Source organism: Canis lupus, chromosome 25 (assembly GCF_048164855.1).
Source record: "Canis lupus baileyi chromosome 25, mCanLup2.hap1, whole genome shotgun sequence".
NCBI classification, from domain to species: domain Eukaryota; kingdom Metazoa; phylum Chordata; class Mammalia; order Carnivora; family Canidae; genus Canis; species Canis lupus.
In genome coordinates this window covers 30,837,067-30,853,958 of record NC_132862.1, presented here as the reverse complement: position 1 = coordinate 30,853,958, position 16,892 = coordinate 30,837,067, and the positions used below count along the sequence as shown (strand labels likewise).

At 36.1% G+C, this 16,892-nt stretch overlaps 1 protein-coding gene across 2 annotated transcripts in view; it reads right to left on the bottom strand.

The window, feature by feature from the left end:
• The window catches only part of SLC15A5 (solute carrier family 15 member 5), an 81,806-nt gene that overhangs the window by 12,642 nt on the left and 52,272 nt on the right, over window positions 1-16,892 (bottom strand). For both annotated transcript variants that reach the window (XM_072797562.1, XM_072797561.1), the window contains one exon: window positions 12,669-12,797. In XM_072797562.1, coding sequence (XP_072653663.1) covers window positions 12,669-12,797 — 129 coding nt within the window. The remainder of the gene's footprint in view (window positions 1-12,668; window positions 12,798-16,892) is intronic.

Sequence of the window (16,892 nt, the reverse complement as noted above, 5' to 3'; positions counted from 1 at the left end):
CTTAGAAAACGAGAAATAAGAGATTTTCTTATGATAAATAATATCCTTTAACATTATCTTCATAAACCTAAAAATATGCTTAATAAAAAATAAGAGAGATCCATATTAAGATTATAAACAGGATAAAATGTGAATGTCTTCTGGTATTAACATTGCTCTATAGGGCTGCATCCTGATAAAGACGCAAAACAGAGGAGTTAATATGGGAAAAAAGGATTTTTAGAAAAATTGTATTTAAGATTAGATAATTTTGCTATGAACTTAAAAAGATAAACTAGAATACTCTCATAAATTTACTAAGAAAGTTTAAGAAGTTGAATGCAAGACACAGACATAAATTTTAATAATCCCCCTATATAATAATAATTATCTCAGCGAGTTATAATGAGGGAAGATGCTTCAGTTCACAAAAACAAAAAAAGTAAAAGAGCATAAAATGCCAACAATAAGTTCAGCAAGAAATGTCCAGGATAATAATGAAGAAAAGAGTATCTTATTGAACTGAATTTTTTTACATTGAATAAATAAAAAAGTTATATACTTAGATGGAACACTACGTATTATCAAAGCTTTATTTTTTTAATTAACTAGCAAGTTTTACTTTTTTAATTAAAATAAAAATGAGATTTGGGGAAAACTGATAAGATGATTCTAAAATCCATCTGAAAATACACACCATAGGAAATAAGATTTTTACAAATGAAGAATAACCGTAAGGACAAGTATGATTAGCAATAGTTGATATGTAATATATATCATAAAGGTGTAATAATTAAAAAGAGGGTGACACTAAGCTAAAACCAAGCGGTAGCTGAAAGGTAGCCCCCAAAGAGCCCGAGAATCTCCTAAGAACTAAGAATATAAGAAAGTATATATTATTAACTGATTAGTTCTGTTCCGCTTATCCTATGGCTACGGAATATTTATGGTTTAACTTTTCACAACAGATATCAAATTACACTGTGAAATTTGGTTATTTGAAGGAAATAAGTGTTTACTTAACACATAAATAAAGTCCACATGGATGAGAATCTTATATTCAAGATATGAAACTACTGAAATTTCCACAACCATAGATAAATGCAGTGATATTAGTCACAATGAAAAAGGTTGATAGATCTGATTATATGTATCAGCAAAACCTGTGCAAAATAAACTCCTCTATGAAATTAAAATGTTAACTAGGAAAATATTAGCAATAAATTTGACTAAGTGATAATATCCCTAAAGTTAAAAAAAACAGCTAAGTCAAAAAGAAAAAAAGACAAATAGACAAAAAGAAAAATGAGCAAAAAATATGATCAAGTTCATCACATTAAAATTTTCAATTTTCTGTTCTGAAAAATACAAATTAAAGTAATAACACAATATAATTCTGTCAATCGTATTAACAAAGATCAAATATTATGTTCAGGGCTGCAATTAACACATTAAGACAAGTAGTATTCTACTGCAATGGTGGCATAATTGATGCAGCCTTTTAGAAAACAATTTGTCTTTACTTCTTAATAGTCTTTAAAATGTTTATCCTAATTGAATGAATAATCCCATTTCCAGGATTCTAGAAAAAAAAAAAGTGAGCTTTTTTTTTTTTTTTTTAATTTCAAATGACATGGAAATCTGCTCCTGATACTTCTAAGAGGAAGAGAAGTAGGAACTTGATATAATTTTTTAATTGAGCATTCAGCAGGGTATATTCAGAGCCTAATTTTGTTTAGAACTTCTCTCTCTATATAAAATCTCATACCCACACACACATGCACACAAATAAAAAAATATTAGGAAAAGCTTTACCCAAATAATAATTGCCATCATCTTGTTGGTCTTTCCCCACCCCTCCTTTTAGAATTTGGATTTCATCATATATTACCTTTACAGCAAAAAATAATATTTTAAAACCACTTCATCAAGCATACATTTGGAAAACTCTTACTTCTAAAAATCATTTCTGGTTTATTACAAAACAATGGAAACGGCTGGTGTTCTGTTGTAACCTACTCTTCCTCAGCAGTTGAAGCATTGAATAGTGGCCTGGATGCTGTAACTTAAAAGTTATGTGCTATGTATAAAACTGTCTTAAGATATTATTTGGGAAATCATAACATCCCGAGTAACAATAACCAATCTATTCTGAAACCTAATTTTCATTCACTTCAGTGATATGTCCCTCTACTCCCTGCTGAAACCCTAGATTTACCAAATTTCTCAAATATACACAGAATTATTTTAAATGCTACAGCATAACGCTTTTGATTAGAAGCAGATTTCTGCTGTCTTTTTGGAGGGAGATTGAGTAGTTCCCCTTTTTGCTAACACTGTTTTATTTTGAATGTAATGGAACTCTGAAAATATTAAAATATGCCTTTTGGAATCTCTTCAAATGATAGTTGGGCACAGCGAACCATTACTTCCCCTCAGACTTTGTGAGATGTGTTTTTAAAGTTATTTTTTGTAATGCTAGTGAGCTAGTAAATGTCCAAAATTGTTGAGACAGAGCCGAAATGGGTTTTATACCTTACTTTACCTCTCGATTCACTACCTGCTGAAGAAGTAAGTAATTAAAAATGCGTATCTGCCATTCTCCAGGACAGACGTGCGTCTGTGCCACGGGAAATAAGCCCTGGTGTAGCAAAAGGAATTTGGGAATCAGGAATCCATCGATGCTGTAAGATTTGGGCAACTTATATAACTTTCTCAGTTCATTTTCCTCTTACCTGTGATGGGGCTACAAACATTTACCCCCAAAGAATTGTTGTGAAGATTTAATGAAATAATAAATTTGTGAAGTACATACAGCAAAGTCTGCATATAACTGACACTTAATAAATGTTAATTTCTTTCCTTCCTTCTTTCAGTAACCTGATTTAAATGCTTCATTTGAGATTCATAGTTCTCCTACCTGAGTTAATTTTTAAAACACATTAATTTTCATGATATCTGAAGGAAATAATATCTAACAACTATCTGCTAACTTTGGCTTTTCTACCACTTTTTCATGTTTGTCTAAGTACTCGTATTATTACCCTCAATTTACAGACAAGGAAACAGAGGCACAGAGAAGCTGAACTGTTTACCTAAAGTCATGCAAAGGAGACAGAATAATTATTTGTTGATTCGATGGGTGAACTGAGGTTGGGCCCCAAATTCGCACATGCTTGATACCTTGCTCTCATAACAATGTCTGCTTTGAGACTCTAATTTGCATTTTTACTTTGGGAATTGTGGATAAAATGAAGTTAGGTTGCTGTTTTCAGGAAGGGACACCGTGTCTTTCAAAAATGTAGAGAAATCACTATGCATTGTTCACCTGAACTGCAGAAAGAATGAGCATGGGTGATACTTGGGATAACAGGCTTTTTCATAAGGGTGAGTTCATTCTCTTGAAGAGCATTGGGAGGCAAAAACCCATCAAGATAGTGTGTTCTCATGATGATTTCAATGAATTATCATGGAAATGAGTTTTAGAAGAGAGGTAATGCTTTGTGATAATAGCCCGATAATGCCATTAGCTATGAACTGTAATTGTAATAGCATTAGTCAAATGAATATATCTGATATTAATTTGAGTGTCAAATATTTCTATAAGATTCTTCTTGTTAATTAAACATCAGCCCCGGTATTATTAATTCACTATCTGGCCAGTGCTTGCACATAGTAGGAACCCAATATGTATTTGTGAACTGAATTTATAAGTCAACCTCAAAGTGGAGCTATTTAAAATGGTAAAATACTGAGTTTAAATAATATCATGGATGTAACAGGAACTGATTTTGCCCAATATCTCCTTATTTGTACAGTTTGTTCTCTAATTTGTAACTTCAGTTAGCTAATGATGGAGATTTATTTCAGAATTTGAAAAGATATCCACCCTCTCTTGCATATTTGGAGGGAAATTGCATGTAAGATTTACTTCACATTACTTTCATTCAAGAGTAGAATTTGTGCCTTTTTCCCCATCTTGTGGTCTTTAGACTGTTTACAAGTCTACCAGACAGCTTCATAACTGCATTGGACACCTGAATAGCACTGGACAAAATCACGCTTTAGGTCATTCGGTATCACTCTTCATGGTTACCAGCATCAACTGGCCTTCAACACTGTTGGCAATCTTAATGCTTTTCTTCTAAACCATCTTTTCTTTCTCTTGCGATAACACGTTCTTAGCTCCCTGCCCTTCCTTTTCCTCATTTTCATCCAAACCCCCTTTTGCTCTCATGAATGGCTCACTGCATACTTCATTAAGAAAACTGAAAGTCTTGAAAAGTAGCTGCCAGCATCTGTCTAAAGCAGAACCACAGCTCTGTTTGACCCTGCACCCATACCTCCCATTCTTTCTTCTGTATGAATGCAAGAAAGAAGCATCCACCCTCCAGGGAGAAGTCAATCTCTTCTTTCTCTTGAATTTTTAGCTTCTCCATATACACCAGATGTTTTCATCAGTTAAATATGTCCAAGTATCTCTTGAAATAAATACAAAAGTATCTTGAACTCACACCTAACCTCCTAGATAAAATACAGAACTCACAGTTAAATTTGAATTTCAGAACAACAACAAATTATTTTTTAGGATAATTATGTCTTAAACAGTGCACAAATAAGTTTTTGGTGTAAAGTATGTTCACAATATTGCATGGGACATGCTTGTACTAAGAAAAATATTCATTGTTAACCTGAAATTCAAATGTAACTGGGTGTTCTGTATTTTTATTTGCTAACTCTGGCAAATCTACCCACTTCCCCATCTAGCCACCACTTTATCTCTTAAGTCTTCTTCATTGACAGGTTCCTTTAAAAAGTTGTTTGAATGTGATACTTTATTTACTCACCACCTACATGTTCTTTACCCCTACTCCAATCTGGTTTTCATTCCCTTCACCACTGAAATGACTCTTGATAAAGTTTTTGGTGATCATAAAGTTGCTAAATCTACAGATATTTTCCATTCTTCATTTTACTTGACCTCACAGTAGGATTTTACCCAGTAGGATTTTATCCAGTTTACCATTTCCTATTTGAAACAATCTTCTCTTTTATCTTCACTAAAATAGTATGCATATACATACACTCACACTCACATATATACACATGTATGTTTGTGTGTGTGTGTGTGTAAGTATATTTTTCCCAACTTCTCTGGCTGCTACTTTTCTTTCTTTGGCAGGCCATTCTTCCACCATCTGAACTCTAACATGGGCCTTTTCAGGTTTAAGTACTGTGCTCCTTTTTTTTTTTTTTTTTTTTTTTGCCCTCATTCTCAATATTCACACTAGATAATTTAATTCACTTCTGTGGGTGCCAATCCTATTTTCGTGCCAAGGATTCTCATAATTATATATCTAACCCAGATCTTTTTACTGAGCTCTAGAGATTCCTATTTGGATGTCTCACAGGTATGCCAAAATTAATGTGTTAAAAAGTGAACAGGTGACAAGTTTTCCAATCTGTTTGTCTTCTAGCGTTCTCCACTTAGTAATTTGGGTGGATTTTTGTCCACCCAGTTGCTCTTGGCAGAATCTGGATGCTTCCTTGATACCACTTCTCTTTCCTGCATCCTACCACCTCCTGACTCCACTAGGCATTCTTGATTCTACCTCTAAAATCATGCTTATTCATTTCTCTCCATCTGCCTACTTCCCCTAGTTCATCACTATCCTAGACTTGCCTGGGTTAGTTCAGTTGTAAACTTCACCCAAACCATTCTTTTTGCCTTCTAATTTATACTGCATCCATAGTAATTTTAAAACAAATAGATCATGTTACTTTTTTGGTGCCTTTATGATTTCATATTGCATTCAAATTTAAAAAAATTCCCGTAAGCCAAAGGTCCTGCATGATTTTGCTTTCTCGGTCGAAGAGGACGACCATCCCCGATAGAGGAGGACCGTTCTTCGGTCAAGGGTATACGAGTAGCTGCGCTCCCCTGCTAGAACCTCCAAACAAGCCCTCAGCCTGACTTTATGCGATTTCCTCCCATTTGCTGATCATTTTCATGTTACTATTTTTTTTCTTTTTCTTTTTTTTCATGTTACCAGTTTTTGAGTTCTTCTGATGCACCTATTAATTCTTACTTCCAGGGCTTGGTATATATACTTGGTATATATACTCTCTGCCAGAAATATTTTACTCCTATATTCATCAAGCCAAATACCACTCATCCTTCTAGTGTTAAATTCAATGTCTAGTTTCAATTTCCAGCATGAACATTAATGCATATGCAATTCCATGTAGACTTGTAAGTTTTCAGTGTGAAGGAAGTGCCACTAATGACATAGGTCCATGAGGCCAAGAAGAATCTTAGAGTACTACTTTATTTCATCTCATCCCAATCCAGACCTGGAATTGAAGCTGAGTAGGACACTTGATGTCCTCATTTATGGAACACATTCTTGTTTGAAGAATTATTAAAGCCATACCAGATCATCGTACCCATGATAATAATCCTGGCCTAATTGAAAAAAGTTGAGATCCCACTCAATTTATAATAACAACACCACAAATCATTATTTATGTGCACTTTTATTAACCTCATGCTTTATATCTATTTCCTCTGGTCTTTATAGAAATCTTAGAAGTTATTAGTGACATCATCTTTGAGAAGGAGAAACTAAGGCTCAGAAAAGTTAAGTACTGTGGTCAAGACTCACAGCTTGTTAAAGGCTGAATTGAATTTGAATTCCAGTTTGTCTGACTCAAAAATCAGCCCTTTCTACCTCTTGCAAGCCAACAGCAGTAGATAATTGCTTCCCATAGTCTAAGTGGTATTTTGAGCTCTATTTTGATACTGTTATGAATCCTGAGGCCTCTGAGCAGTCTCCAAAGTTTGAGGGTGTAGAATAAGTTATATCTGAGAATCAAAACCTCATTGTACAAGGAGAATTCTGAATCTACTTCTGATTGAAGACCATGAGCAGGATTTGCCTTTGAGAGTTGTCAGGGGTCTCATCAAAGAAGCCCGAGGAACAGTGGCATTAGACCAGCTGGATGGGCAAGTAGAGTCTGGCCTGGCTAAAGGTAAATTATGAGGTGGCAGGTCACGTTCTCTACCTAGGTCTAAAATCTCATCTCTAAACACAGATGAAGTTGGATCTGGGGCGCTGAGATGAATCTGAAGAAACATATTTTTAAGAAAATAGGCATGGGTCCATGGAATCCATCTAAATAGCTTTTCAGGTGGATAAATATTTTCTTTCAAGTTTACTGTAACTGTAAATTCCTGTTTCAAGAGCAACTCAGGGATTCATGCTGACATGGCTGTCAGTGGTCTCAATAATCACAGATATTCAAATGAGAATTTTAAAAGATCATATTTTTAATTTAAAATGATCTTGTTGGGAATCAAACAGCTAAATTCTTGGCTCCTTTCCAGAATTCTAGGAGGCAGGACTAACAGGGACAAGAAGATATTTCCCTGACTTCTTGATTCTGCCCAATTATTCTTTTTCCCTTAGACAGTTTGCTTTGGATCTTTCAATCACCTGCACGTCCATAACTAAGATGTCACTTTCCACTGAATTCTATTTTGTTATTTTCGTCAAAAGGTAAGCTTGAACCCATGAGTGTGAGAAAACTGATCTGGTTGCTAATGGGATAGAGTGGAAATAAGCAGTTTGAGTGACTTCTTCACTCCCTTCTATTAGCATTGCTACTTTTAGAGAAACTATTCCTGAAATGATTAGTGTAGGAGGATGGGTTTAGTCTTGTATCTTCTCCTTTAAAGCACTCGGAGTTAGAGATCCCAGAAGGATCAGTTTTCTCACTTGTACTGAAAATGTCACTCTAACAGTTATCTGTCTGCACAGTCAAGTTTTGAGAAATCTTTTGAATTTACCGCATTCACACCATTCTCCATCATGGTGCTAAAAATGACTAATGCGGCTTGGAGCCCGGGAGACTGTGAGAGCCGATCGTCTCTCCCAATCGTACACCAACACTCACACACACTCACATACACACATGCTCAGCTGACATGAATCCTTAAAGGTTTAAAATATCTTATATGCTAAATGGAATGTGGAGGCGTGTGGGATGCTTAAGCACATAGTTATTGTGTTGGTGTCACTCTGGTTTATCAAGAAAATTGGTCTGGTTATTTGACTAAAAGACTGGTATGTTTTTAACCAAAGGGGCCACTATAATATATGACTTAATTTTCTATTTAAAAGAATCTCTGGTATGGAAATGATCAAATGCATTATTTAATTTTATCCTCTCGTCATCTCTGAGAAAAGTGCAGTACAGCATTCCCTTTTTTAAATAAGAGGAAACAGTCTTAGAGAAGATGGTGACCTACTCAATGTCATGTATACAAAAGATCACTCTTTTTTAGGGACCCTAATTAGTCACATAAGCCAATTTAGGGTCACAAGAACCAAATCCTCTAAATAAACTTCATTTCCTTTCTTGATGAATGCTATTCTGATGGCTAAAGGAATTTTCACAAACACAGATATATCCTGCTTCCAGAAAAACATATGACAAAGTGTCCTGTGACGTCATTCAGGGAATGATGGAGAAGTGCATGGGCTGAATGATAGTAATTAGATGAAGTGGGAGCTGATTACATCCAAAAGGGGAAGATTAGTTTATAACTTGCAGTGAGATTTCTAGGAACTTTCCACAAGGCTCTATTTTTGTTCCTGTCCAATTCAACAATTTTGTCAATTACCTGGAAGAAGTCTAGGAACTTGCTTACTAAGTTTGCAGATGACACAGAGCTAGTAAAGAAGTTAAGATTAGTAATTCACTGGGTGACAGAATCAAGTTTTAAAAATGTCTATTATTTAAGATGATGAGTTGACATTTATCAAGGATAAAGATAAAGTCTTGCATTTAATTAGAAAAAAATTGTGAAAGATGAGTGAAACTGAACTGGGAGCAACTGTTAAAAACAAACAAACAAAAAGCCTCAGGTTTGAATTGGCCGTAAGCACAATCAACCACTGAAAAAGTCAACACGATCTTTGTTGGCATTCAGAGAAAGCGAGAGAGGGAGAGAGACACCAGTTTGATAAAAGTAACATCTTGAGTATTGTGTTTAATCCTAGATGCCATACTACTAGAAACATAGCTATCTTTACTGAGTATTTACTGTGTGTATTAATCATTTAATCCTGATAACAGCATGATGAACTATGTATTGTTGTTAGTGGTAGAGAAACTGAGAACACATACTTAGACTGCCTGGATTTGAACATTGTACCTCATTATTTCTCTGAATATTTATCAAATGTTGGAAGAGTTGATATGTGGATAGAAAATCAGATTTATTCCATGAAATACTGTCATCAAGAGAGCAGACACAGGTTACATCAATGCAGAGAATTTTTCTGGGCATTGGAGGATGCTGGTACATCTAGTTTTCAGTACAATGTTAGACTAGATGGCTTCTGATGTTAATGTCCAATTGTCAGATTCTGATTTATTGGGATTGGACTTAATGTAACACAATATTACTATGAACAACAACATAGCAAAAACCTTTAAAAGAAGAAGTGAATTAATTAGTGGTAATTTAAATGGTGTTCTCGAATACAAGTGTACGAGAGCGCCCTACTCACATCCATGTGTCTAAGATGTCCTTGCCATTTGTCCTAGGTAAATTCTGCCAAAATTATATAAACTTTTGTTTATCGATCTTTTATTATATCTAGAATATTATCAGCAAGTAATATACAACATGCAGACCCCCATCAGAGGAGGTTGTATTGCAGAAGTAACAAATGTCATTAAAAAGTCCTTATATTGGGATCCCTGGGTGGCGCAGCGGTTTGGCGCCTGCCTTTGGCCCAGGGCATGATCCTGGAGACCCGGGATCGAATCCCACGTCGGGCTCCCGGTGCATGGAGCCTGCTTCTCCCTCTGCCTGTGTCTCTGCCTCTCTCTCTCTCTGTGACTATCATAAATAAATAAAAAAAAAAATTAAAAAAAAAAAAGTCCTTATATTGGGTGACTCCTAATAGCTCTTTGGTGTATTAAAAGCAATGTTGATGTTGGTTTCAAAATGCTGAAAGGGTCAAATCTCTGTCAGATACTAGTTGTGATGACTGGACCACTTTGCTTTCTTTTTTCGGTCTTAATTATTACATCTCAAAAATAAGGAGAATATTGCCTTTATAAGATTGTTGCAGTAAATGCAATAATGTAACAGTTCCTACCATACTATTCAGATTTTTAAGAAAAATTTAGCTTTTCAATGAAATGGATTGCAAGAATAACCGTGTAATAGAGAATTTGCCGGGCCTTTGTCCTGGTTCCTCTTTAGTAAACACTAAACCTTTTGAGTTTTCTGAGTAATTGGAGTATCTTTGTTACTCATGATGGACCCCTGGAGGCCCACCTGATGGTTTATGCTAATGAGATGACACAGAAGGGGCCTGGCCAGCCAGGAAGACCAAGCACGGTGATTAGAGGGTTGAGGCTTTGACTCATGTGATAGCCCAACTTCTGGAGGGAAGAGGCTAGAGACTGTGTTCAATCACATGGCTAATAATTCAATCAATCCTGTGTACATAATAAAACCTCAATGAAAATTCTGCACATGAAGTTCAAGTAAGCTTCCCTGGCTGGCCATATTCTGCATATTGTCACACGTTGGTGTGCCAGTTGGCCCTTGCATCCCTGAGGATGAAAGAACTTTCATTTCTGAAGCCCTCTTAGGCCTTGTTCTGATTTTTTTTTTTGCTTTGTTTTTGCTATATAAAACTGTAATCATAAGTACTGTGCTTTCCTGAATTCTGTGAGTCATTCTAGCAAATTGTCAAGCCGAAGGGGAGCTGTGGGGACTTCCACATTTGTAGCCAGCTTATCAGAAGCAATGGCAGTCCTGAGGAACCTATGAACTTGTGGCCAGTGACTAAACTGAGCACAGTCTTGTGAAGTTTGGCCTAACTGGGTACCTTCCTCAAACATATATGTGAAAAATGGAGATTTATATACCAAGATAAACTGATGGCGCCTGGGTGGCTCCATAGGTTAAGTGTCTGCCTTGAGCTTAGGTCATGATCCCAGGGTCCTGGGATTGAGCCCCGTATCAGGCTCCTGCTCAGGGAGGAGCCTGCTTCTCCCTCCCTCTGCCTACAGCTTCCCCTGATTGTGCTCTCTCTCTCTGTGTGTCAACTAAATAAAATCTTAAAAAAATATAAACCGATAGTAATATTGACTTCATGGTTCTTCTAGAATATATCAATGTGGTTTGATTATAGACATTTTTAAAAGCAAATTTTCAAAAACATTTTCATTGAGTAATGTTGAAGCATATGCCGAACACATAAGATGTTTAGGTAAAGACATAGGTAAGACTTTTTGAGGTTATCTTATAAAGGTCTAATACCGGTGCTTTGTTCCTTGTTTATACATAAAAGAATCTAACCACTGGAGCAGTCAACAACCTGCCTGCTGTTCACACAGTTCTTTATGACTTTTTGAATATTCGTCCTTTGCGAAAAGAGTAATATCTCACAAATTCCGTGTAGCACAGAGCCTGGCACACAGTAAATATTCAATACATACTTGTTTAATTTTCTTGTTAACTAATACAAGGGCAATACTTGATCTTATTGATATTCCCTCAAGGATTGTACATTTGTTCCCTAGATCTCTACCTATCATCAAATTTATCATTTTTAATTTCACTGCTTCCCTACACCCTTGGGAATTTTGCAAGGATTTTAAAGTGTGTATTTTCTTGTCATGGCATGCCAATGTGTCCAACATCGTGCCTAGAACAGAGTGCGTCATCCATATAAATATTTTTTGAATGAAGATAGTGTTAAAAAAAGTTTCTTATTCATAGAAGTTAATTTTTCCATAGTTTGAAAGTAAGTAAATTAAATTTGTTATAGGAGAACACAAACCCACACTTTCTTTACATTATTTTAAGTGCACAATTGTAAATACTTTTGAAGGTGGAGAATAAGCTTGTAGTATTTTATAAAATAAGCAAGAGTAAATTTTAAAAAATGTTAAGCCATGTTATCATCTTAGAATAAATAAAGGAAAAAGTCTGTGGATTTAAAATACAACCCAAGGCATTTCACCATGACATCTAATCATTGTCATCCTGTCGCTTTTTCTGTCAGCACATATATAAGGAGTATTTTTTTGTTGCATTTTTCAGATGGGGTATTTTTTTTGATCAATTTCTATGGGAAAAAATTTTCCAAGACCATTTGCTTTTCAATTCACAGTTTCCTTTTGGCTGCATAAATATGATTTCTAGAAAATCACAAGGAAAAAAGATCGTTTAGATACCCCATCCTCCTATGTTTCTATAAGACTTACCTTTCCTGAGGAATATCTGTGCCACCTATGAGGCATTATTGAATATGACCTCACTGAAAGATCTAATAAGAATATAATGACCGATTTGTTTTAAAACACACTAAAGAAAGACAGCAGACAGGGTCTCATGAGAAGTGACATTCTGTAATTACCTCCTCCTATCAAAAGAAAAACAATTCCCAGAAATTAATGAATACAGCAAGAGTCTATTTCCTATCTTAATTCTATCTTAATTGCAAAAGTGGATCAATTAAAAAAAAGACTACACTGGCAAAGTCCTTCTTTTAAGATTTTGTCTCCTGATTCTCTAGTCATCAAATCAATATATATATATAAACATATATATGTACATATATATATATATATGCATACCATGAACCTATTTTTACCTTCTGAGATGAGATATACCAACTCCACCAGCAATGCCCCCATGAAACAACCAAATCCATTGAACAGTGTCAGAAAATTCATAGAGGTTCCTCTGATGGTACTCGGAACAAATCTGTATATTACAGAGACTGAAAGGAAAAGAGAAGGTCAAAATTCAGAACATTCTCTGTAAAATACTTCCATAGATATTATTCAAATTAGTATTGATCATACCTCAAAGAAAGTTTACTGATAAAGGCAAAATTTGGGTTGGACTTTGTTAAAGTTACTATAGTAAGACATATTATGATGTTATAGTTTACATATGTCTAAAAGGAGTAATATTTGGCAAACTATACTCTTGTATAGCTACAAGGAAAATTTAATTATTTTGGGGTTTAAGTGTCCCAATATATTCACCCAAATTTCACCCTGATTTGAATATTTCTTATTAATTTTGGATTGAGATGAGGCTTGTACTAGGTAATATGACAATCTAGTAATAAGACCCATGATCCTGTGATTCTATGTAAATTATTAGTTTTCCAATAGAAAACTTGAATTTATCATATAAAATTAGCATGGAGGTTAAGAGGATGGGTTCTGGAGTTGGACAAGATTGTGCTATCATCTCAGGTCAACTACCTCTGTGATTTTAAATAAGTTAGTTAGACTTTCTGAGCCTCAGTGTTCTTCTCTGTAAAATGGGAATATCATCACTCACTTGCAGAGGTACCGTGGCTCTTACTTGCTATAATGTACGTATAATACTATAATATGTATAAAATGTTGACTTGTAAGAACTGAATCAGGTTGGCTATTTTTAACAGTATTAATCTTACCAAGTCAAATGGCTCCTACTTGTGCAAAGTCCTTTACATGCATTTAAATTATCCTGTTTAAGGAGAGGTTACTTAAAGAGAGATGATTGCATAAGCTTTGGATCTTCAAAAAGGTTATCTTTTTTTTTCTCCCAAGTCATTACTGGGGTAATGGTGGCAAGAGGTTGAAAAAAATCATGGAATAATTTTTTTTTTAAATTTCAATTACAAATAATTTTTTTAATAGACTCAATTATAGAGAATAAACTGATGGTTACCAGAGGTGAGAGGATGGGGAGGATGGGTGAAATTGATGATGGGGATTAAGGAGTGCACTTGTGATGAGCATCAGATGATGTATGGAACTGCTAAATCACTATATTGTGCACCTGATACTAATATAACACTGTATATTAACTAACTGGAATTTAAATAAAAACTGAAAAAAAATCAAAATTTTTCTGGTATCAGGCATAGATGAAAATGAGTATATCTGATTTTGTACATATGATATTAACTATACTAAAATATGCATGGCAACCTTAGGGGTACATGCTAAAATATTTACAACATTTATCATAATATGATATCTGGGATTTGCTTCAAAATTATACAATGAAGAAGAAGAGAGTGTGCAAGTGAGGGTAGAGATGAGACAAGTTTGGCTATGGCATGAAAATTATTGAAGCTGGAACATGAATACACAGGAGTTTATTACACTAATCTCTCTCATTTGTATATGTGTCACAAAAAATTGGAAGGAAATACATAAAATAACAGGAACAGTGTTAGCTTTGAGTGTTTGAATTATTTTTAATTTACCTTCTCCTTACTCTTCTATACTTTGCAAATTTTTCTATAGTGAGAGATCAAAAATAAACACTAAAGTTCATTTTAAAAAGTGGTGATAGGGTAGCCCCAGTGGCTCAGCGGTTTAGCACTGCCTTCAGCCCAGGGTGGGATCCTGGAGACCCGGGATCGAGTCCCCTGTCAGGCTCCTTGCATGGAGCCTGCTTCATGCCTGTGTCTCTGCCTCTCTTTCTATGTCTCTCATGAACAAATAAATAAAATCTTTAAAAAAATAAAAAAGTGGTGATAGAAAACTGATATACTGGAGAGGCTAAAACTTTAGTTTCTTTTTTCTGTCTTTTCTTTTCTTTTTTCTTTTTTTTTTTAGAAAGAGGAGGGGCAGAAACAATGAGAATCTCAAGCAGGCTCCACACCCAGCACTGAGCCCAACTCAGGACTTGATTTCACGATTGCAATCATGACCTGAGCCAAATCAAGAGTCAGAGACTGAACTGACTGAGCCACCCACACACCCCTTAGTTTCCTTTTCTATAAAAAGATCTTATTATCTCTTCCCTTCTGTCTTGGGAAAACTTTACCCTCTGGTTTACTTGCACTTTACCCCAGAAAAAGTCTGCATTTGTTCAGCCCCTTTAAAGAAACTTACTAATATATAATATACATGTATTTGTGTTTCTTCCTAGCATTCATATAACATTTCTGTTTTGGTTTCTGTTGTCCTCCACATGTTTTTATTGATCAGCGAAGAAACATTCGAAGAAACAAAGGAGTCCCCATCTGTGCTCCAGGGAATGTGCAGCCTGCGGAAGCTGAGGCCAGCCCTCAGCTCGGGCACGGGTGCATCATTCCTAGATTTTAAAGCCTGGGCAGGCAGACAGCAGAGACATACAGGACACTAAAGATAGTGCTAAACAGGCACTTAATACCACAGATGTTTATTGGAGGTGAAGATAATGATGGTGATAAATAAAATACTGTGAAGAAGGGCTTCAAATCTTGGCAGCAAGGGGCCATGGGTCTCACAGCTCTCTTGTGTAGTGCAAATCACCAGCAAGAGCCCCAGGCCAAGCTCACAAGTGTTTTTCAGGAAGATCTGGACGACAGGGTGAGGGAAAAGCTGAAGAGGTTTTGGGAAGAAATGATTCACTGTTATAAAAAGGATTTGGCTTATGAACTTTCCTTTCTATAAATATGAAGAGACAAACAATGGGCAGAAAGACCGATTTCTTTCACTGAGAAAAAGCAGAATGTACCAGCCCATTATTACTCTGCTAGTTAATTATTAATCCTATGCTTTTCTCTTGCTAGAACTTCTGGTGCGGTATATAATTCATGAACACACTTTGCCAGCTCTCTGCCTGCTGGTTAATCTCTCTTTGGTGTCATTTTAGTCGTTTTGAAAGCCTCCGGTTCCCTTTTAGAAGACTTAGCTTTTCAAGTCTTCCGATCTTCATTTTCGGGCATCCCCTTGAACATTCTGATCTCTTTCTTTGTTAGCGATCATCAACCTGATTTTTTAGGCTCCGTGGTACTTCTTTTAGCACATAATAGTATAGATAGTGGCCACAAGTCTGCCACTATTCCAAAGTTCTCATTTTACCATGAAGACACAGTAAAAAATACTCAGTGTGTGTGAGAGCTCGTCTTGCCAATGAGAGCTGAAATGTGCCTCCAGGCGGAGGCTGCTTAGTGTTTGCAGAGATGCCCCATCACAGCATCTGTGGAAGCTCTAAACCGTAGAGCTTCCTGAGGCACCTGGTACTGGGGACTCATTGCTGAAATTTCTTTTACTCCAATTGTTCTTAAACGGTTAGATGGGCTTCTTATGTTGGGTGAGTATTTCGAACATATGTAAGAAAGGACCTCTGTCTGGGGCTTTGGAACTTCGTCCAGATCACCATTCCTCCCTCATCTCTCAAGAGCTTCAGTTCATTGTTTCTGATTATATCAGTGTTATTCAATCAGATCACCTTCTACTTCTCTTTTGTGTAGTCACCTGTCAATTTCTAGGCCATCTTCCTCTGCTAGTCAACGTTATCAGCTCCTCTCTCCTTGTCACATTCTCCAGTTCTATTCCTGCCTTAGTTCCTGACAATTATGTATAAAGATCATCCTTCTAAACTTGCATCCTGCCAGCTCTTGGTTTCTCAGTCCCTTGACCTTCTTTCTAATGTCCCTGTCCTCAACACTACCTTAGCCGCTCATTACCATGCTCACACCCTAAACCTTGGTTGGCCCCCAGGCCAGCAGACCAGGACTTGGTGAACTACCATCAGGTAAGGTTCAGCCTGCCAGGTGTTTATAAAGAAAGTTTTATTGGAACACAGGCACACCCATTCATTATCTATGTGTCTATGACTTCTCGTACACCACAATGACAGAGTTGAGTGGTTGTAACAGAGACTGTCTGCCTGGTGTGAAAAATCTATTTACTATCTGACACTTTTCAGAAGACATTTGCTGACCCATGCCCTAGACCAGTAATTGTAAATGCTCCACAATCTCAACTTTGTGCATCCCCACAACTTTCTGTCTTCCCAGTTAACTACAACTTTCTGTCTTCCCAGTTAACTGCTGCTCAACCACAAAGGTGTTTAGACTCCTTCAGGGCCT